Below are 21851 nucleotides of genomic sequence, written 5' to 3' on the forward strand. Positions count from 1 at the left end.
GGACCACGAGTCGGGGGCGGGGTTGAGGAAGGGGGGCGGGGGCGGGTGTTTGTGTTGGAAAATCAAACTGCGCCACGGGGTGGAGCGGCCCCCCCAACTCCTGCCTGGGAGAGGGGGGGCCGCTCGACCCCCGAGAGGCCTTGAAGATCCTGAATACCTGGGACCCCCAGAACCAGGTAATGGGAAGCCGCAGGGACTTTTGGAAAGAGGGAGACCATCTCCTTGCAAGGGGGAGGGGCGGGACGTCAGACTCTCTGGAGAGGTCGGGCAAGGCATTTGAGTCTTGGGAAAAGCAATGGCAGAGTGGGGGCGCAGGACATCTAAGTCCCCCAAAAGGGAACAAGGCAAAGGTAGTGGAAAACCCGTGATCTTGGCTCTAAAGGTCAAGAGGGCCTAAAAGTAATCCCAGTCCCGCTTGGGATGGGGAATTGACACTAGGGCGGGGCTCAGCGGTCCTGAGGAAGGAGACTATAGGACAGTTTGCAGATAGGGCTATCGCTAGACGCTGGCCCGCTGAGATCAGAAGTGATCTGGCAAAGTGAACTTCCAGTTACAGGGCCACTCGAAGGTTCCCTCCAGCTCTTTTCTCCGGGGAGATGTGTATGTATTCTCAACTTTCACCATCCCTCCAGGAGCGGTAGCTTTTCCATCTCACAGCACTCCACCGCACCTTCTGCTCTCCGCCTCGCCTGGTTCGTTCCTCTAGTCGCCAGTGCCCTCCTCACTTTTCCGTATTCAGTTCCCTAGCCTTCACTGGGCTCTGGCCCCTTCTCCATGCTGAACCTTTCCCACGTAGCCACGAGATGGCGAAGATGAGACGCCCACCAGAGCCGAGGGCCATGCGGGTTGGGAGGGGGGGGCTATCTATAGCTGTGACACGCACCTTTGAGAAAGGTGCGCTGAGGTTCACCTTTGATTGATTCCCTGTCATCTGTCTGGCACCCGCCCCCGGCCCAGGAAATTGTAAGCATATGAGTAAAGTGCAGAAGCTAGGGACAGGGCGAGAGACTATGATTTTTCCGGCCTAGAATAAACAGTGGTGAAGTGGCATGTGGGTTGAGTTGGTCTCTAAACTGCAGATTCGTTTCCGGCTTGTTGTGGCCTGCGACTGTGTCTTGGGGGCTGGAGGGTGGGGAAGGTCGAAGGCGGCAGAACATCTAGTTCCTGGCGATGAGAACTCCGAGAGAAAAGAAGAGAAGTAATTAATTGAGGTGCGATAGGAACGGACCCAGTGGTTGCTCAGAGTAAGGCTGGTCGAACCTCCGTCGCTTGCCAGGGTTGTTTTCTCGGTTGCCAGAGTAACAGGCTGGGGAACGTCCACCGCCAGATTCCCAAACTCACTCTCTCCAGTCCAATCGGCTTTAGCGGACGTCGACTACGTCAGGGTCCTAGTGACCAATGGGGAGCTGTCATTATAGAGAGCCTGAAAGAGGGAGAGGGAGGAGGTGGAAGGGGGGGGGGGGGGTGGCGGTGGCTACCCAGGCTCCGCACGTGCACTCCCACACGCTCCACTCCCTGTACAACCCCTTCCACGGCACGAGCCCAGACAGGCTCTTGCGCCTGCGCGGCGAGTCGTCCCCCCCCCCCCTTGCCTCAGGTCGTCAGTCTGTGTTTGCAAACTAGTCCAGGGTTGTGTTTCTCAACCCCTGAGGGCCCAGACGTCTGGGTGGGTTTGCGCTCTTTAGCCGGGTGTCGACTGTTAATGTCAGCCTCTGGAGGGAAGGCCCGTTACCTGTGTTCCCCACCGCCACCCCCAGCTGGCGCCCCAAGCTCCCAGGTGGGCTGGGCGGAGCTGTGGTTTCCGGGCCCCCTAGGCTCAGCCGCGGCTTTCCCGAGCTCGGGCTTCGGGTGTTTCCACAAAAGAAAGGGAGTGGGTACAAGCGCCCCTTCCCGAGGCTTAACCCACCCAGGCCTAGCTGCAGTTAGTGACAGGGCAGGACACAGTGAGAAGCCCCTTGGGGTCCCGGTGACTTTCTTGGCTAGAGGGTCATTACGCCCATTTTTTTTTTCTTGTTAATTTCTGCTTTTGATAGGCAAACCAGACCTTCCCCTTCCCTTCCTTAACATTTCCTCCTCGAACGCTCTGGCGTTCTTTACACCTCCCTTGGCTCCTTTCGGGCTGTCTGTCCCCGTCTCCACTCGTCCTTCTCTGCTTCTCCAGAGGGTTATATAACTCTTCCTCTCCGCGTGTCCTGATTTCAACTCCACAGACTCCGCCCTGGAACGGCGCGGGAGGGGCGGGAGAGTTGGGGACCCAGACAGATTCCGGCTGGCGGCCAGCTGGGGCACAAGGGATCCTGCAGATAGCAGACGGAGTCCCGCGGGACTTGGTTGGTGCCCCGTCCCTTAGTCTCCCGCCCCTAACCAGGGATCAAGCCCAGAAGAAAGAAGGCACAGTATTTCCGAGGGGCGTGTCGGGACAGTCAGAAATGTGGGTTGGGAGGTCAAGGCTGGAGGCTGAGAGGAGGAGGCAGGCGAATGACCGGATTCCCTAGGATTGGTTCTGCTGGGGTTAACAGAGATAAAGGCAGGACGCCTGGGTTCCCTCCTTCGTCTCCTTTTTGGGTTCCCAGAATTCCTAAAGCTATTTTCTCAGGAAACTTAGCCAGCTAGCAGCTTCTTCGCCCTGGTAGGAGTCAAAGGTCTGTGTTCGAGGTGGCCTGGGATGATGTCACCAGTGCACGTGCCCCGGGACGGTTGCCAGGCAATGCGATCTCCTCCCCTTTCCATTCCCTCCCACCTCTGCCCAGAGTCCCGTTCCAGTCCCGTGCCATCTCTTTCTCCTTTCCTTTCCCTTGGCATTAGCATCCTGCAGGTGGGAAACCCTGGCCTGGAGTTTCGTGAGGGGGAGGGGCGCGGGTGTGGTGTGGCCTGAAAGACTTTGCCCCTTTGCTGGCTTGAGAGAATTCTGGGTCTTTCCCCCCCCCTTCTTTTTCCTAGATTGCCATGGAAAAACTTCCTCTCCAGTCCCCACTACCACCCCCACCCCCCGGACTCCCTCCCGCGCGCCCTTGGAAGAGTCTCCTGGAAGTCTTTTTAGTTTCCCACCTGCTGCATGGCCCAGTGTCATGTTGCCCCTTTCCCAGCTTGAGCCGAAGTGGGTGTAGTTGCAAAGCAGCTGCCCCTAAGAGAGGAGCTGTATGTGGGTATACACACCAGCCCATCCCTGCGACTCCCGTCACCTCCTCTCACCAAACTGAGGAGAAAGAGTTAGGCTGAAAAGTCAAGGTCTTTATCTGTGTAGGTAGGTGGATCAGCTTCTGGTATTGCCCACTTTTGAGAGAGGAGACCAGTGATAGTTATGGCTGCCCTCTGTTAAATCTGGGAGTTGGTGACGGTATTACAGAGTCTCCTTTCTTGTGCCTCAGAATGTGGCTTGTCGGCTCAAACCTGGATTCTAACCCCAGCTCTGCCACTAAATGGGACTAGGGAAAAGTCACAAGCTTGCAGAACCTTCTATCTGTAATCTGGGACATTTAAATATCAGTACTTAACCTTCTAGCTGATGGAAGGGGGTAGTGAAATAATTTATGCAAAGCATTTAGCACAGTGGTTGGTATAAAATTAATACCGAATGAGTATCAGAAAATACGTATTATTAAATGTTGTTAGTTATTACAGTGGGTGGACCTGTTTCTAAAGTACCCCTCACGGGGGATTGGTTAAAGAGTGGAGAATTCTGCTACCTGGAGTGTGTGTTGTGTGTGGGGGTGTCAGGGATTAGCATCGACTACTTTATGTACCTTATTTGATGTGGGCTTTAGCTAGATTTGTATTGCTTTCTTTAGGTTTATTTTTCCCCTCCTTAAAAAAAATAGCTAAGACTATATTCCTTTGGCTGTTAAAATAATTACGTTGTAGCTTGTGATTTTCAAGCGATACTCTGGTTCCCTCCCATGTTGCTCTCTGGAGCCTTTCATTTTGCAAAGGGACTCCACAGTTTCCCTAGCGGGGACATGGCTAGGCTAAAGGGGTGTGTAAAAGGTTGGGGTGGGTGGGTGGGTGGAGAGAGACTAGTGGGGGGAGGCTGGGGGAGCGGGTAGTTAAAGGAAGAGACCGGAAGGGAGGAGGAGGGAGCCTGCTGGTGGGGAGGGAGGGGAGGAGGAGGAGGTGGAGGAGGAGGAGGAGGACGAGGAGGAGGAGGAGGGAGGGAGGGGGTTGGGGAGAGCCTGCTACAGTTCTTTGTTTGACTCCGGGACTCAGGGACGGGGAGGAGGAGGGAGGGAGGCAGAGGCTGCAAGCGCCGGGGCAGGCCCAGGAGGCAGAGGAGGGACCGTCTCCCCCGCCCCCCAGCCCCCACTCCCCCCCCTGCTGCTTCCCCCTCCCTACCCGGACTCTGGGGGCACCGCCGGGGGACAGACACCCAGCAGGTAACCCTGGCCTGGCTCTCCCTCCCCCTGTCTGATTTTCTTCCACACCCTCCCGGACGACCCCTTTCCGTCTCCCCGATTTCCCGGGCCTTGCTTCCCCCCCCCCCCAGCCCTCCTTGTTCCATTTCTGCGAGTTGGGCTTGTCGCCTGCTGGCTCCGCCACCCTCCGTCTCGTGCAGCCTGACTCCCTTCCCCCCACCCCACAGTGTGTGCTCCCCTGTTCTGCCCGAGGCACCTTTTGGGGTTCTGTCTCGATGTTTCTCAAGCTGGCTTCTTCCGACCAGTCTCATGGGGCTCTGAGGGAAGAGGGAGTCCTTATTCTTTAATGGCTCCCCCCCCCTCCAGTCTCCCTTGCCCCATTCTCCTCGTAGCAGTCTCTAGGGGTGAGAGAAAACCGGAATTTGGGGCCCGATGGAGAGGCAGGGGGGCTGTGTGTTGCTGGAGACAGGGACTGTGAGTGTGTGAGGAGGGGGTGGGGATTTGTTAGAGACCAGGCTGCCTCTCTGATGTCCCTTTAAATGGCCCTTACATATCTGGGGGTTAGGGGGTGGGGTGGTGGCAAGCTGCCTGCCTGGGGGGCAGGGCCCTTGGTTTGTCCACACCGTCAGGGGTGGAAATGATTTAAAGGGACAGCCTTGGTGTGGCCACTGCCACCCTGTGCTGGCAGGAGGGGGAGCTGGCAGGCTATGTCTACAGAGGCTTGGCTGGTGAGCAGGGCATTTGAGGCTGTCTGGGACTGGGCCTCAGGTCTCCAGTCCAGTTACTGTGGTTGGAAAGGTGCAAGAAGGGGTTGACAGCCTGCCCTGAGGGTGCTCAGTCTGGGCTTTCTTCAGAACCCCAATGGGTGAACCCTGTGACTCCATGACCAAGAATCTGTGAGTCTGAACTACAGAACCTGTGGGTCAGAACCAGGTGGGGGCCACTGGCAGATCCGCAGGCCAGCAGGGTGACCTGGGCACTTTAGAGCTGGCCCCTTCAGCTTCCCCTTTTGTTGTTTGGTTCTTTGCACAAGAAGGCCCCAGCCCCTCCTCCTCATGCACATGCCCCCCCACCCCCACCCCAGCTGTTGGGCAGATGAATTACAGCCTCCTGCTTGGGGCCAAGGCTGGTAAGGGATTAAAGTTATGAGGTTGGCCCTTTAAATGGCTGTTGGCCCTCCCCCACTCTGGTGTCCAGACACCCATCACCTACCCTTCTGACCCCCTTGGTCTGGCCTGACCCCCCCGCCCCCCGTAGGCCTACCCCATAGCCACAAATTCTATCAACTGCTGGGTAAGCACCTTAGTCCTGAATTTGCCTCCCTGTCCAGAAGGGTCCGGCCTCTAGCATCTTTTCTCCAGAAGGTCCTAGCCAATCCAGTTTTCTCAGCTCGCTGCTGACCACTGTTCCTTAAGGGCCTTGCTTAGGTCAGAAATAACACTTCCCTGGGGGCAGTGTCATCAGCAGCCACAAAAGCTTGCAGTGCATTGCATCATGGAGGCCAGAGGCCTAAGTCTCTGGGGCAGGGGGAAAGATGGGGGCTGGAAGGCCAGGAAATGGAGAGGCCAGGTAGAGAGCCTGTGTGTCTGGGTCCTGGAGAAAACACTGGGCCCCAAGGAGTGAGTCTGAGGTGAGGGTTGACTGAGGCCTGACTCCTGCTATCAGCACCTGAGTCTTGGCCCTAGACTTGTAGTAATGTACCTAGCTCTTTGTATCTAAGGACTAGGAGGGAAGAGAGTGGGCCCTGTCACCTCCTTGGGCCACATGGAGGAAGGAGGTGATGGGGAAACAGGATATGGTCTTGGAGGTGACATGGAGGGAACCTGCTGCAGAGGCTACTTCCTAGCTCAGGCCCAGTCACAGTTCTTGCGGAGGAAGAAGGCTCCTCCCTGTTGGGCCCGTTCATCTTGTCTGACCACCTGTGCCGCTTGCCAGAACCTGCCTACACCAGCCTAAGGGAACTGGAAGGGTCAGAGTCCAAAAGGTGGTGTTGACTATCTGGTGTCTTGTTAGGGTTGGAAGTAGCAGAACTGAAGGCCTAGGGTCCACATGCCCTGGGGGCAGGAACTAAGGTTGCTTGACAGTAGATGTCCCCTGTAGCTGGGCCAGAGTCAGAATATCAGTCTAGTCAGAAGAGGGCGATGTGGGTCGGTACTGAGGTGCCACCCTATGCTTCCTTACCACCTGAACCAGGCTGCTTCCTAAAGGAAAGGTTGGAAGATGGCTTTTTTCCAGGTTGCCATGGAAACCGAATCTCCCATCTCATCTGACCTCTAGAGCCTGGTTTCTCAATGAGGGGGGCCAGGAAGGAAGGGGACTCCTCTACCCTGGGAGATCCCATCTCTAACTGAAATTGTTTTCTTTTAGGTTCCCCCAGGCACCATGTCAGCCTCATAGCAGGACCCACCCCACGACTTCTGCCGTAGCCCATAGGACCCACCCCACTTCTGCTGTACCCCATTGCTGGAGTGCTTGTTCCATGAGACAGTCCACTTCCAACTCCATCTGGTAAGCTTGGCTGCTTGACTGTCACCTCCGTCCCCCACGTCCAACTCTTCACCGCATGTTTGGAAATCTTTGCTCTGATCTGGTTCATGCTCACTCATCAGAATGGTCCAGCCCAACTCTGAGCCTCCCCCCAACATGTGCTGCTTGAATGGTTCAGCCCTCCACGTTGATGGAGCCCCCTCTATCGCCTGTGAATGGTTTATCCTTGTACTTCACTTGCCTCTCTACCACCTGAAAACCTCTCAGCCCCCACCCCAGTGCTGCCACTAACTCATTTGCAGACCGAAGAAAGCTAGCCAGGGCTTGCCAGCTGAATGTAGTTGTGAGATAGCCCAGAGGAATTTCTTGTGAAGGGGAAGGCTTTTTCCCCCATGCGTGAAAAGGGTGTTTAGGAATTGATGTGAGGAGATGTTACAAGCCACTGCTGTGAGCTAGCCCATGCTTGTTACGGCCTCCTTCATATCTCACCTCTGAGCACTCCTTGGCCCATTCTCTCCGTGATGCACAGTATGTAGATTTGCTTTGTGCACCTAACTCAGAACACCTGCTTTTCTTCAGACCTGCTGCTATTGGCAGCTCTCTTCCTGAGGAGGCCCGCTTCATCTCCCTAGTAGAAGGGAATTTTCCCTAAGCCAGAAAACAAAGTTCTCGGATTCCTCATTGCTTTTTCCCATTGCTCACTGAGTTTCATGAGTAGGGCTATTTTTTCCTATCTGTCCTGTTTAGCGTGACGGTTCGCACATTGAGGTGCCTTTGTAGATTTGTGTTGAATGAATGTTTTAAGGGAATGTCGTGCTTCACTGCCAAGAAACCTACGGCTTCTGAGATCTGATGCCTCCTACCCACACCTACCCTGGAGGATGAGACACTTGGGATAGTAACAGAGGAAGGCTGGTCTAGGAGGTAGCAGGCAAGGGTAAAACTGAGGGAGAACAGGCCAGTAGTAGTGTGGAAAATGTAGCCTACTTGTCCGCTCATTTGAGAATGATCTTGGTTGAGTTGTTGAGCCTTCCCCAGCCAGTTTCCTCGTTCCCAAAATAGGGTAATCAAGGCTCTCCTCTGCCAGGTTTTTGGGGAAGAGTTAAAAAGGTCGATGTAAAAGGTTTTTTTTTAAAACAACCATTTGGTAAATGATAAGCACTTTCCCTCGTGGTAACTGCAGGAAGCTGTGAGGGTTCAAGTGAGGATGTGGAGGAATGGGGCTGAACCTGACTGAAGGCAGACAAGAGTCCCAAATAATCGATTAAACAGGACCACTGACCCAGTAAGTCAGGATCCAGGGGAGTAAGGAGAATCCCTCAAGCCTGCCTCCGACGTTCGTGGAAGCAAGCACAGAAAGGCATGTGCACAGACAGACACACGTGATCGCCACAGTGCTGCAGAGGCAGACCCAGACAAAAGACTGAGACAGGAGCCAACCAGACACACAGACAAGAGACAGCCTAGCAGAGTCATGTAGACAGGGATAATGACAGGAACGCGCCAGACACAGGCACAGAGGGAGACAAGATGAGCAGATATGCAGGTGCAAACAGACACCAAGACCCACACACAGTCGACCCTGTTAGACTGATTGGTGAACACAACGCCCAGTCAGAGGCAGACACAAACACCCGCAGTGACACATAGCGGGCCAGCGCGCCGGGGCCAGCACTGTCACTTCTCGATGGGGGCGGGGAGGGGCCGGCGGCGGGGGAAGGCTAGGGAAGGGAATCCCGGGCGGGCGGCCTGCCCGGGTGGCTGAGTCACTGCGGAGCCCCAGCTCGCGGCCCTCCCTCTCCCACCGGCTCTCCCAGGTGAGAAGCGAGCCGGCAACTTAGTAGCTTTCCGCCATGCAGAAAGAAGACTGTGAAGGAATGGGACCCGCGGGGGTCGGTCCTGGATCCGCCCCACCTTCGAGCCGGTGCGTGCTGGCTTAAATGCATGTTCAGGAAAAATCGTTCTGTGGGGTCTGGTGTCTTTGGTCGTCCAGTGTCTGCTTGCGGGTCGCAGGCCTCGTGCCAAGCGTCCCTCTTATACCCCGCGTTCCGTGAGCTGCGCGGAGGGGCTCTTCTGACCCAAGCCCAGGGAGAGTTAAGTGGGTGTGATTGATGGAGTAGTTCTCTCCTGGGACTAAGGGGGGGTGGGGTGGGGGTCGGTTAAAGTCCTAGAGTCCAGATCCCGGATGCGGGAGGCGGAGCTTGGCTTTACCGGGAGTGCCCGGATGGAGAGGGCGTGGTTTCGACTCAAGTGGAATTAACCCTTTCTGCGCGGCCGGCTTTTGGGGGCTGTAGGTCGGGTTGGGAAGGCTGGATTGTCAGCCTCAGAAGTGTGTCGGCCATCCAGCCTGGCCCTGGACGTGTGCGTCTGCCTCCCGTCTGTCTTCGAGGAGTCTGTGGGTGTCTGTCTTTGTGCTTGTCCCTGGTTGTCCCCTCCCCTTGGTTAGTATGAGCACTGGGAGTCGGGGAGGGCCATTCCTGCCTCAAAGCGAGAGTGGAGGTGAGAGTGGACGGCGAGGCAGCCGACGGCGGCGGCGACTGAGGAACAGGTGTGAGTGCGGCGGCGGGGCTGCCCAGCGCGGGGTGGGGCCGTGAGGGAGACCGAGGGGAAATTCCGCGGGACCCGTGGTGAGCAGTATGTGGGTTGAGGAGTTGTGTCTGCCTCTGACTGTGTGTCTGTGTGAGTTGAGGGAGGCGGGGGCTGAGTCAGTGGGAACGGGGGATGGTTTTCGTTGTGACTCACTCTCCCCCACCCCAAGCCTGATTCAGACCCTGAGAAAGGCTTTGTTCGTGGGGCGGATGGGAAGTCAGGCGCCTGTGTCCCTGGTGGGGGACACCGATTCGTGGTAGTTGGTGAGATCGTGCTTAGGGTACAGGAAGTTTTGTTCTGGAGCGCCCTGTAGTCCATGGTGTCGTCGTGGGAGGTTGTGGATAAAGGCTGAAGATCAAGACGGCTGGAGGGACGGAACTCTCTAGTTTAGGGAAAGCTGAGTCAGTTCCCCGTGGGAAAGGGGAAGTGGTAGAGGGGAAGTGTCATCATCGCAGAAGGGGAAGCTGCATTTCCTGGTAACTAGCAGAGTTCTGGGCACCGCTTCCTTAGCCGGGATCTGCTTCTCTGACATCTGGTACCCCGAGCTGCCGTTTGTCCACGGCTGGTTTCTCTACCCCCCGCAGGGCTTGATTGGGGCACTCAGGTTGGGTTGCACTTGACCACAGTTTAGCATTGTACGCGTCCCAGGGATTGGTAACTGACAGACTGCAACCTAAAGAGAGTTGACCGGAGCTCCGCGTGAACGAGTAGTCCGCGGAACACAAGGTCCTCCCGGGGACCGGACCGGAGCAGCCTGCAGGATCTGTCGGGTCCAAGCACTTTTCGTGTACAGAAGATGACCTTGCCCCCAGCGGGAGGGAAGACAGTTTTCGCCAGAAACCCTTCTGCCTTTGTGGGCTGGCTGGAAATTTCCTCCCGATGCAGACTTCTCGGCCAAGGCGAACTTTCCAGCCGCCCCCAACCCCTCGCCGCGCGCTCGCTCTCCCCCGGCTTCCTGCCCGGCGCTTTCTCCAGCTGGAGCGCTAGCCCCGCCCCCGCGGCTTTGTACTCGACTCTAGCCTCTCCGCTCTTTGTACTCTAGACTCTCAATGGACCGATCCCGGGAGCGGAGTAGGCTCCCTACCTGCCGGGACCTGGGGTATGCGCAGGGAAGCAGCTTCTGGGCTCTAAGATTTGAGAAGGCAAAGCTAGGATTAAAGGGAACGTGACTAGGAAAGGAGAGTACTGTGCCCGTTGTGGGTTCAGCTTCGACGGGAAAGGAGTAAAGGGGGGGTGGCGTGAAGGAGGAAGTGAAACGGGTTCTGTGTTCTTTAAGGGAGTAGGCGGTGAGAGTGGGACAGGGGTGATGTCACTGCCTGTTGGGCCCCGCCCTCCTCTCCCTCCCGAAGGACCCCCCCCCCCCCTTACACACACCGCTTCCGCTGCGCAAGTAGCCACGTCACGGGCAACCCCCGAAATCCCCCCTCCCTTGGGGGGGGTGGGGGCCACGTGGGCCGTGGGGAACCGCGTGGCCCCGGCAGGGAAAGGGCACAGAGGATAGAGGAGCCACGCGAGAGGGGCCGCCACTCCACGGTGCGCAGCTTCCCAGAAGTTGGAGGGCTGGGGGGACTGGCAGAGGGGGTCGACCGATATTGAAGACTCAGAGCCAGGGAAAGTGGAGGAGCTGGAGGAACTTGGTATGAGACTGGGGACTTGACCATGATTTAGGACGGGGTCAGGCGCTGGAGGTGGAGCATTCTGATAGAGGCGCGGGAGGGCTTGGGTGCTGGATTTGCTGATTGCGAGATTTCTACCGGGGTGATCGAGTGGAGAGTCAATCGCTGAGTGATGTGAAGTAAGGAGAGCTAATAATGCCTTTGCGTTTCGCCTTGGTCTGCTGTCCGTCCTTGGGGTGGATAGGCAGAGGACAACTTGGAACAGTCTGGCGGGGACCATTGCCAGTTCGGTGGATGTGTGAGGCTTGCCCTCAGGTCGGCTAGTGGATGGTTTCCTCACTCTCAGTCTTAGCTTGCTGTTACTGCCCTGAGGGCTACCAGTTTCTGATCAGAGATGTGGACCCTAGGTGGGAACCTTGGGGTCACATCGGGGTCACCCTAGGGTGAGCTTGTCTGACCGGCCCTGCCGCCCCTCCTCCGGAGGCCGCTCAGTGCCTGGCTAACCTTACTCCTATTGGTTCCTGCTAGGCTGTTACTGAGGCGGAGACAAGGGTGATGATTGGCTTTCTGTGGATAGAGAATTCTTGTGATTGGCTAAATTTCTGAAGCTCTTGAAGCTGTCGGAGGCTGGGTAAGCAGGCGCGCGGTAGGTCGCCCTAGTGGCCCAGGATTGGGAGCCTGTCAGACGTGCAGTGGCTGGGTTGTTAACCGTCGCTGACTCCCCGCTATTTGTCCCATATTCCTGTTATCCACTTGCGCGATTCTAGGGACTCTTGATGCTGATGTCTGTCCTGGCGCCTTGCCCTCAGTCTTCCTGCACTGACAGTTCAGACCAGCCTTTGGGCCCTCGCTGTGTTGGCAACTTCAGTGCACTCTTTTCTTCTCTCTGTAGAATTGGTTGCAGAAGGCCAGAGACTGTCACCTGGAAACAGTGGGCACTATTGTTAAGGGCAGTTGGAGCTGGACCATCGTGCCAGAGAGCTGGGGCAGGGGGCCGTGCCCCATCTCCAGGGCTCCTGGGGCCACTGCTGACCTGGTAAGGGAAAGATTGGAACAGGTTTGGCTGAAAACATGGCTGAAGGTTTTGCTTCCCTGTTAGAGCATGATCTCTTGTCGCTGATTTAGGCTGGATGCATCGGGCAGTGGACCCTCCAGGGGCCCGCTCTGCACGGGAAGCCTTTGCCCTTGGGGGCTTGAGCTGTGCTGGGGCTTGGAGCTCCTGCCCACCCCATCCTCCTCCCCGAAGCTCATGGCTGCCTGGAGGCAGGTGAGAATGTGGGCCATTGGCTTTATCTTCAGGCATTTCTCTCCCAGTCTTCTCTGTCCATTGCTGTCATTTTCCATGAGTTTCTGTTCTGTTGTAGGTCCAGATGCCAGCCTCATCTGCTCTTCCCTCAGACTCCTCCATTCTAGGGGGAAGTGTACTTCTGGCAGTACCTAACAGAGCCTTTCTCTTTACAGATGCTCTGCCAGCGTTGGGCAGCCCCCGCTCTCTGCTCCTTTACCCCCGTCTCATGGCAGTAGCTCCGGGCACCCTAACAAACCCTATTATGCTCCTGGGTAAGTGGGGGATTCCAAAGTTCTAGGATTGGAGGGAAATTGGGGCCTTAAAGGTTTCCCCAAGCCTGATGATCCCCAATTCCTCCCACTCTGTAGGACACCCACCCCAAGACCCCTTCATGGGAAATTGGAATCCCTACATGGCTGTGTCCAGGCATTGCTCCGGGAGCCAGCGCAGCCAGGGTTGTGGGAACAGCTTGGACAGTTGTATGAATCAGAGCACGACAGCGAGGAGGCTGTATGCTGCTACCACAGGGCCCTTCGCTATGGAGGAAGCTTTGCAGAGCTGGGACCCCGGATTGGCCGATTGCAGCAGGTGGGACGAGGCAGGACATTTGGTGGCTAAGTTGTGCCTTCTAGCACAATGTCCCCAATTAATCTTCCTCTGCCCTTTGCCCCTCCCAGGCTCAGCTCTGGAACTTTCATGCCGGTTCCTGTCAGCACAGAGCCAAGGTCCTGCCTCCCCTGGAGCAAGTCTGGAATTTGCTGCACCTTGAGGTGAGTGAGGCTGAGGGTAAGTGACTGAGGGAAGGGGGTCACGTGCGGCCGGCTAGTGCTCATGCCACCATGGTTCTCTTTTTCAGCACAAACGGAACTACGGGGCTAAGCGAGGGGGCCCTCCAGTGAAGAGATCTGCTGAACCCCCGGTGGTCCAGCCTATGCCTCCTGCAGCCCTCTCAGGCCCCTCAGGAGAGGAGGGCCTTAGCCCTGGAGGCAAGCGCAGGAGAGGCTGCAGCTCTGAACAGGTAGGGAGGTTGTACATGGGTCAGCAGGCAGAGTGGATGCCCTGGGGCAAGGAGTAGGATTTTCACTTTCTCTTCTCTTCTAGGCTGGCCTTCCCCCAGGTCTGCCACTCCCTCCACCACCACCACCCCCTCCGCCTCCACCCCCACCCCCACCCCCTCCACCACCACCGCTGCCTGGCCTGGCTATTAGCCCCCCATTTCAGCTGACTAAGCCAGGGCTGTGGAATACCCTGCATGGAGATGCTTGGGGCCCCGAGCGCAAGGGTTCAGCGCCCCCAGAGCGCCAGGTGAGCTCCTTGTCAGTACCTGTTACCTTTTCACCTTGTGAATTCTGTCTTTCCCTTGCTCACTGTGACCTCGCTCATCTCCCTTAGGAGCAGCGGCACTCGATGCCTCATTCATATCCATACCCAGCTCCTGCCTACTCCGCTCATCCGCCCAGCCATCGGCTGGTCCCCACCACACCCCTTGGTCCAGGTCCCCGACCCCCAGGAGCAGAGAGCCATGGCTGCCTGCCTGCCACCCGTCCCCCCGGAAGTGACCTTAGAGAGAGCAGAGTTCAGAGGTCGCGGATGGACTCCAGCGTTTCACCAGCAGCATCTACCGCCTGCGTGCCTTACGCCCCTTCCCGGCCCCCTGGCCTCCCCGGCACCAGCAGCAGCAGCAGCAGTAGCAGTAACAACACTGGTCTTCGGGGTGTGGAGCCAAGCCCAGGCATTGTATGTTATGACATTGGGCTGAAGGTGGGTGACATTGTCTGAGGGGTCACAAGAGCGCACTGACCTCCCCTTTCTCCACTTGCAGCCTGGCGCTGACCATTACCAAAACCCTGCGCTGGAGATATCCCCTCACCAGGCCCGCCTGGGTCCCTCCGCACACAGCAGTCGGAAACCATTTTTGACGGCCCCTGCTGCCACGCCCCACTTATCCCTACCCTCCGGGACCCCGTCATCCCCTCCACCCCCATGTCCTCGCCTCTTGCGACCTCCACCGCCCCCTGCTTGGATGAAGGGCTCAGCCTGCCGTGCAGCCCGAGAGGATGGAGAGATCTTAGGGGAGCTCTTCTTTGGTGCTGAGGGACCTCCCCGTCCTCCCCCACCCCTTCCCCACCGTGATGGCTTCTTGGGGCCTCCAAACCCCCGCTTTTCTGTGGGCACTCAGGATTCGCATACCCCTCCCGTTCCCCCAACCACCACCACCACCAGCAGCAGCAGCAACAGCCACAGCAGTAGTCCTACTGGGCCGGTGCCCTTCCCACCACCCTCCTATCTGGCCAGAAGTATAGACCCCCTCCCCAGGCCATCCAGCCCAACCTTGAGCCCCCAGGACCCACCTCTTCCACCACTGACTCTTGCCCTGCCTCCAGCCCCTCCCTCCTCCTGCCACCAAAATACCTCAGGAAGCTTCAGGCGCTCGGAGAGCCCCCGGCCCAGGGTCTCCTTCCCAAAGACCCCCGAGGTGGGGCAGGGGCCACCCCCAGGCCCTGTGAGTAAAGCCCCCCAGCCTGTGCCACCTGGGGTTGGAGAGCTCCCCGCCCGAGGCCCGAGGCTCTTTGATTTCCCACCCACTCCGCTGGAGGACCAGTTTGAAGAGCCAGCTGAATTCAAGATCCTACCTGATGGGCTGGCAAACATCATGAAGATGCTGGATGAATCCATTCGGAAGGAGGAGGAGCAGCAGCAGCAGCAGGAGGCAGGCGTGGCTCCCCCACCCCCACTCAAAGAGCCCTTTGCATCTCTACAGCCTCCATTTCCCAGTGACACAGCCCCAGCCACCACCACTGCTGCCGCCACCACCGCCGCCACCACCACCACCACCACCACCACCACCACCACCACCCAAGAAGAGGAGAAGAAGCCACCACCAGCCCTACCACCACCACCGCCTCTAGCCAAGTTTCCTCCAACTCCTCAGCCACAGCCCCCACCACCTCCACCAGCCAGCCCAGCCAGCCTGCTCAAATCGTTGGCCTCTGTTCTTGAGGGACAAAAGTACTGTTACCGGGGGACTGGAGCAGCCATCTCAACCAGGCCCGGGTCCGTGCCCGCCACTCAGTATTCCCCTAGTCCTGCATCAGGTGCTACCGCCCCACCACCCACTTCAGTGGCCCCTAGTGCCCAGGGCTCCCCCAAGCCCTCGGTTTCCTCGTCATCTCAGTTCTCTACCTCAGGTGGGCCTTGGGCCCGGGAGCACAGGGCGGGTGAAGAGCCAGCACCAGGCCCCGTGACCCCTGCCCAGTTGCCCCCACCTCTGCCGCTGCCCCCTGCTCGTTCTGAGTCTGAGGTGCTAGAAGAAATCAGTCGGGCTTGTGAGACCCTTGTAGAGCGGGTGGGCCGGAGTGCCATCAATCCAGTGGACACGGCAGACCCAGTGGACAGTGGGACTGAGCCACAGCCCCCGCCTGCGCAGGCCAAGGAGGAGAGTGGGGGAGTGGCGGTAGCAGCAGCAGGTCCAGGTAGTGGCAAGCGTCGTCAAAAGGAGCATCGGCGGCACAGGCGGGCCTGTAGGGACAGTGTGGGTCGACGACCCCGCGAGGGGAGGGCCAAGGCCAAGGCCAAGGCTCCCAAAGAAAAAAGCCGAAGGGTGCTGGGGAACCTGGACTTGCAGAGTGAGGAGATCCAGGGCCGGGAGAAGGCCCGGCCCGATGTCGGTGGGGCTTCCAAAGTTAAGACACCCACAGCTCCAGCACCCCCGCCTGCTCCTGCACCCTCTGCTCAGCCAACACCCCCATCAGCTCCTGTCCCTGGGAGGAAGACTCGAGAGGAGGCTCCAGGGCCTCCAGGGCCTCCAGGTGTGAGCCGGGCAGATATGCTGAAGCTCCGGTCACTTAGTGAGGGGCCTCCCAAGGAGCTGAAGATCAGGCTCATCAAGGTGGAAAGTGGGGACAAGGAGACCTTTATCGCCTCTGAGGTGGAAGAGCGGCGGCTGCGCATGGCGGACCTCACCATCAGCCACTGTGCCGCCGATGTCATGCGTGCCAGCAAGTGAGTTCGGAGGCTGCCCCACTTGTGCTGGGGCTAGGCTCATGCTCGTTACCCCATGTTCCTGACCTCATTCTATGGTCTTGTCACAGGAATGCCAAGGTGAAAGGGAAATTCCGAGAGTCCTACCTCTCCCCTGCCCAGTCTGTGAAACCCAAGATCAACACTGAGGAGAAGCTGCCCCGGGAAAAACTCAATCCCCCTACGCCCAGCATCTATGTATGTATGCTGTCTGTCCACAGAACCACCCTTTCCAGAAGGGTTGAATTGGGGTGCTTAGAGCCTGGGAAATGGCTCTGACCCCATTGTCTCCTGGTTGTCTCAGTTGGAGAGCAAACGAGATGCCTTCTCGCCGGTCCTGCTACAATTCTGTACAGACCCCCGGAACCCCATCACCGTCATCAGGGGCCTGGCTGGTTCACTTCGGCTCAGTGAGTTTGGGGAGAAAGTATGCACAAGGCTTTAAGGATTGTAGTTTGTGGGACCCTTTGAGAATCACCGCCATGCTTAGAGAATTGCCACAGTGAAGGAGCTCACTCCGTCACGCACAGGCCATGTTTGAGGGGTGCTGAGTCAGCCAGCCTTGAGGTGTTCTCTCATCTGTCATTTCTGTCCTCAGCCGTGGACACATGGGAAATAGACCTCGGGAGGGGTTAGAGTCACTCTTCTAACGTTCTTAGTGAATAAGAATGAAAAGATGGGCTGGTGAGATGGCTCAGCAGTGAGGAGCACCGACTGCTCTTCCGGAGGTCATGAGTTCAGGTCCTACAACCACATGGTGGCTCACAACCATCCATAATGAGAAACAAATAATAAGGAACCTATGGGCCGGAGCAAGAGGGAGAAGGGGAAGGGGGAAATAAGTTAAAAAAAAGAAGAAGAAAGAAAAGAAAAGGTAGGGCTGGCACACACCATTAATCCCAGCAGTGAGGCAGAGGCAGGTGGATCTTTGTGAGTTTGAGGCCAGCCTGGTGAGTTCCAGAACAGCCAGGGCTATACAGAGAAACCCTGTCTGGTCTGTAAAAAACAACAAAACAAACAAAAGAGAATTAGAATGAATTATAGACTACTTCTCATCCATGGTTAGTTTTTTTCCTTTTTAATGCAAAATTTTAAGCAGTATAAAACCAGAGGAAACAATGAAGAGATACAAAAGTCAATCTTGTTTCCTTTATACCTGGACATTCTCTCCTCCCAGGGAGTCATTTGGGAGGTACTCGAAGCTCGACTAAATCTTTCACTTGAGCCATTCATTGGTTTTCTAGCATGTGGGCATATGAATGCCTGAGAATTCTAGGAGAGAGGCCTGAGGCATGAAGTAGTTGCAGAAAGGGGCTGAGAAGGAGGCAGCCTCGTCAGCTTCCTAGGATTATGATTTGTGCCCATTCCTTGGTGCTGAATTCTGCCAAATCTCTGTCCACTTCATCAGAGTCCTGGCCAGGAAGGGAAGGGGTGAGCTGAGCCTTCTGACCTGACTGACATCCTGTTTGGCACTCCTTTCAGACTTAGGCCTTTTCTCCACCAAGACTCTGGTGGAGGCGAGCGGTGAACATACGGTGGAGGTCCGTACCCAAGTGCAGCAGCCCTCAGACGAGAACTGGGACCTGACAGGTACCAGACAAATCTGGCCCTGTGAGAGCTCCCGTTCCCACACCACCATCGCTAAATACGCACAGTACCAGGCCTCGTCCTTCCAGGAGTCACTGCAGGTGAGGATCAGGCACAGGAGGGAACAAGGGTGCTGGGCTCTGGCTTCAGGAAGTCACTGACCCAGACCTATGTACCTGTCTGACCAAGCAGGAGGAGAAGGAAAGTGAGGATGAGGAGTCCGAGGAACCAGACAGCACTACAGGAACCTCTCCCAGGTGAAGTACAATTTTGTCCCTCCCTGCTTCTCTCTTCTCCCTTGATTCACTCACCATCAACCTGTCTGTGATTTTTAACCCCAGCAGCAGTGCACCGGACCCCAAGAACCATCACATCATCAAGTTTGGCACGAACATCGACCTGTCTGATGCCAAGAGGTCAGTGAGGCCAGACCAGTGAAACTGGGATGCAACCCTGGTAGGTACTGGTGTGGGATACCCTCTTTACTTAGTCGGCATTCCTGTGTCCACAGGTGGAAGCCACAGCTACAGGAGTTGCTGAAACTGCCCGCCTTCATGCGGGTAACATCCACAGGCAACATGCTTAGCCACGTGGGCCACACCATCCTGGGCATGAACACCGTGCAGCTATACATGAAGGTCCCTGGCAGCCGAACGCCAGGTGTGCTTTCCACTCTGCGCATGCGTACTGTGCTGGCTGCATGCCCTCTTAGGCCTTAGCCAATGAGGGCAAAGGGCGGGGTTGTTGGGCGGGGTTGTCGCTCCGTGCGCGCCTGCATCAGACCTTCCGTGACGTTTTATCTCCCTCTGCAGGCCACCAAGAGAATAACAATTTCTGCTCTGTCAACATCAACATCGGCCCCGGGGACTGCGAGTGGTTCGCGGTACATGAGCACTATTGGGAGACCATCAGCGCCTTCTGCGACCGGTGCGCATCACCCCTTGCAAGTCACCCTATCACCTCAGGTCCTTGGGTTTCCCACCTGACCCTGTGACTGCCCACTCCACAGGCATGGTGTGGACTACTTGACTGGTTCCTGGTGGCCAATCTTGGATGACCTCTATGCGTCCAATATTCCTGTTTACCGCTTCGTGCAGCGCCCTGGAGACCTTGTGTGGATTAATGCAGGGACTGTGCATTGGGTGCAGGCTACTGGCTGGTGCAACAACATTGCCTGGAACGTGGGGCCCCTCACCGGTAAGAGGCTGGGGTCGGGTCATCATGGGGTATGTATGAGGAGCAAACCCTGGTGGGGAGAGCTGGGTCTGGAGAATCAGAGTCTGAGGGAAGAAGGGGCCGGGGGCTGGTTGAGACCCCTGCATGACTTCCTCTGGCCTACAGCCTATCAGTACCAGCTGGCCCTGGAGCGATATGAGTGGAACGAGGTGAAGAACGTCAAGTCCATTGTGCCCATGATTCATGTGTCCTGGAACGTCGCTCGAACGGTCAAGATCAGCGACCCTGACTTGTTCAAGATGATCAAGTGAGACCCCTGTTTGGTTACCAGCCCGCTCCCACCTGGCTTGTTCCCCACCCTTGTTCTTCCTGGCTCCTCATTCTTCCCGTGTCTGCACCATGTCCTTAAGACCTTAAGTGTCACTGTGTTTGTTGGGGAGCCTGACAAAAGCCCTGTTTTCATCTCATAGCCGTTGTTTCCTGTGGTCCAAACACACACACAAAACCTTGAAATGTCAAGTGTGACATATTCAAGACGGGAAATGCAACTCAGAAATGAAAAGAAAGGGAGGGCTGCCCAGGGAAGTCTCTGGAGCTCCACCCCTGCCCGTCTGCCATCCTCCAGCCTTGGCACCCCTTCTGGAGCCTTGTCTCAACATCCACCCTTTGGGTCTTGCTCAGGTTCTGCCTCCTGCAGTCAATGAAGCACTGTCAGGTGCAGCGGGAGAGCCTGGTGCGGGCAGGGAAGAAGATAGCTTACCAAGGCCGTGTCAAAGACGAGCCTGCCTACTACTGCAACGAATGCGACGTAAGTGTGCAAGCTCTTCCCCCTGCCTGGAAAAGACCTAACAGTAGTAGTGACTTCTTAGTGACAACCGCTTTCTCCTGGCCAGGTGGAGGTGTTCAACATCCTGTTCGTTACAAGTGAGAATGGCAGCCGAAACACGTACCTGGTGCACTGCGAGGGCTGTGCGCGCCGTCGCAGCGCGGGCCTACAGGGCGTGGTGGTGCTAGAGCAGTACCGCACGGAGGAGCTGGCGCAGGCCTACGATGCCTTCACACTGGTGAGATTGAGCGAGCGCCGGGGCTCCAGAGGGGGCGCAAGAGCGGCGCCCGCCCACCACTGAAGCTGCCCACTTTCTCCCCGCAGGCTCCCGCCAGCACGTCTCGATGAGGCCGGACGCCCCGCTCGCCCGCCCACGCTGGGCGCGGCGGGGCCACCAGCACACGCCTGGGCTGGACCTAGGTCCCGCCTCTGGCCGGGAAGGGGGTCGGGCCCAGCCCCTCCACCCTATTGGCAGCTCCCCTCACTTAATTTATTAAGAAAAAAAATTTTTTTTTAACAAATACGAGGAAAAAAAAAAGGAAAAAAAATGGGAGACGGGGAGGGGGCTGGCAGCCCCTCGCCCACCAACGCCTCCCCTCACCGACTTTGGCCTTTCTAGCAACAGACACAAGGACCAGGCTCCGGCGGCGGCGGGGGTCACATACGGGTTCCCTCAAGCCTGCCCGCCGCACGCCCGCCCGCCGCCCGCCGGCGCAGACGTTCGCGGCTCGTTGTGTACATAGACGTTTGGCAGCCGAGGTTTTTAAATGAGATTCTTTCTATGGGCTTTACCCCTCCCCCAGGACCTCCTTTTTTTTTTTTTTTTTTTACTTCCAATGCTAGCTGTGATCCCTGTATATGTCTCTTGTTTATTCACTTGGTTATGATTCGTATTTTTGTTCTTTTTGTTTTTTGGTTTTTAATTTATAACAGTCCCACTCACCTCTATTTATTCATTTTTTTTTTCTCTTTTTTTGGGAAAACCCGACCTCTTACATCCCCAAGCCATCCCTCCTGCCTCTTTGGGAGGCCCACTCCTGGGCCCTCCCTGCGCCCCAGTATGTCCGGGCTTGGCCCATCCGTCTCCGCCCGCCCGCGGCTCCAGCCGGGCTCTCATGGTGCTCAAACCTGCTCCCCTCCCCTACGTCCTGCACTTTCTTGGACCAGTACCCCCACTCCCGACCCAACCCCGACCCCACCTGAGGGTGAGCGACTCCTGTACTGTAGGGGAAGAAGTGGGAACTGAAATGGTATTTTGTAAAAAAAATAAATAAATAAAATAAAAAAGTTTTAAAGAAAGAACTATGAGGAAAAGAAACCCTGTCCTCCCCAGCCTCGGCCATTTTAAAAACATTGGACACACACACACACACCCCTTTTTTAAGGCGTGAAACATCCCAGGGCAGGGCCTCTCTGGGGCAGGGACACCCTGGGGTGATTTTCTCTGGGGCTTTATTTTCATTTTCTTAGTTCGTTTTAAACCCCCGCTGGGGCTGCGGAGGGGTGGGGGGGTTACAGTCCCGCCCCCTCGCACTGCACTGTCTCTCTGCCCCAGGGGCAGAGGGGGCTTCCCATCCCTACCCTATTTTCGGTGATTTTTGTGTGAGAATATTATTAAAAATAAAAGCAGGAAAAAAAAAGAGAGACCCTTGTGTTTTGATGGTGGCTGTGAAGCATATCAGTTGAAGGGTCGAGGAGCTAAGGGGAGGGCGATGCAGCCCCCGGAGGTGGGGAGCCCCTCCCCAGAGGAGCCTGTGGAATGTCCAGACCCACAGTCTGCCCCTTAGGATGGGGATGCCTAATCCCAGAGCCGCATTCCAGGATAAGGTAGTGGGGGGCGGGGTGCAGAGAGACTGCCCCGGGGGAGGGGCAGGAAAGAGGGCTATAAGGACTGCAGTCGTGTGGGGCGGGAA

At 56.9% G+C, this 21851-nt stretch overlaps 1 protein-coding gene and 1 long non-coding RNA gene across 11 annotated transcripts; one reads left to right on the plus strand and one right to left on the minus strand.

The window, feature by feature from the left end:
* The first annotated feature begins 47 nt into the window (after positions 1-47).
* On the plus strand, positions 48-21573 carry Kdm6b (lysine demethylase 6B). Of its 10 annotated transcripts, XM_085829885.1 has the most exons (24): positions 48-176; positions 6717-6857; positions 11570-11672; positions 11934-12077; positions 12167-12308; positions 12503-12601; positions 12698-12917; positions 13007-13099; positions 13186-13347; positions 13431-13634; positions 13722-14066; positions 14152-16331; positions 16421-16547; positions 16654-16759; positions 17832-18037; positions 18129-18193; positions 18281-18352; positions 18448-18596; positions 18749-18863; positions 18946-19133; positions 19278-19419; positions 19794-19920; positions 20006-20176; positions 20263-21573. In XM_085829885.1, the coding sequence occupies exons 5-24, from the start codon at positions 12172-12174 to the stop codon at positions 20284-20286; spliced, it is 4932 nt and encodes a 1643-aa protein (XP_085686011.1). In that variant the 5' UTR covers positions 48-176; positions 6717-6857; positions 11570-11672; positions 11934-12077; positions 12167-12171; the 3' UTR covers positions 20287-21573. The 10 variants fall into 10 exon arrangements, with proteins under 10 accessions (XP_085686011.1, XP_085686002.1, XP_085686003.1 ...); XM_085829876.1 differs by lacking the exons at positions 48-176; positions 11570-11672 and adding an exon at positions 4295-4370 and having other exon boundaries at positions 18278-18352; XM_085829877.1 differs by lacking the exons at positions 48-176; positions 11570-11672 and adding an exon at positions 5619-5979 and having other exon boundaries at positions 18278-18352.
* LOC147001480 (uncharacterized) lies at positions 714-5745 on the minus strand. The gene is made up of 3 exons (XR_015045042.1): positions 5651-5745; positions 4606-4666; positions 714-1423 (listed from the first exon to the last, which is right to left on the minus strand). It is a non-coding gene; the product is annotated as an uncharacterized LOC147001480 (long non-coding RNA).
* Positions 21574-21851: the final 278 nt, after the last annotated feature.

The sequence above is a fragment of the Mus caroli genome, unplaced genomic scaffold (assembly GCF_978045245.1).
Source record: "Mus caroli unplaced genomic scaffold, Mus_caroli_1 scaffold_13, whole genome shotgun sequence".
Taxonomy (NCBI): Eukaryota; Metazoa; Chordata; class Mammalia; order Rodentia; family Muridae; genus Mus; species Mus caroli.

Bases quoted from the DNA above. Each gene is read 5' to 3' on its own strand.
- Kdm6b (XM_085829876.1), top strand. From the start codon at position 12,172: ATGCATCGGGCAGTGGACCCTCCAGGGGCCCGCTCTGCACGGGAAGCC. The intron at 14,067-14,151 runs GTATGTTATGAC...CTCCACTTGCAG, and splicing joins TGGAGCCAAGCCCAGGCATT to CCTGGCGCTGACCATTACCA. The intron at 18,864-18,945 runs GTGCGCATCACC...CCCACTCCACAG, and splicing joins ATCAGCGCCTTCTGCGACCG to GCATGGTGTGGACTACTTGA.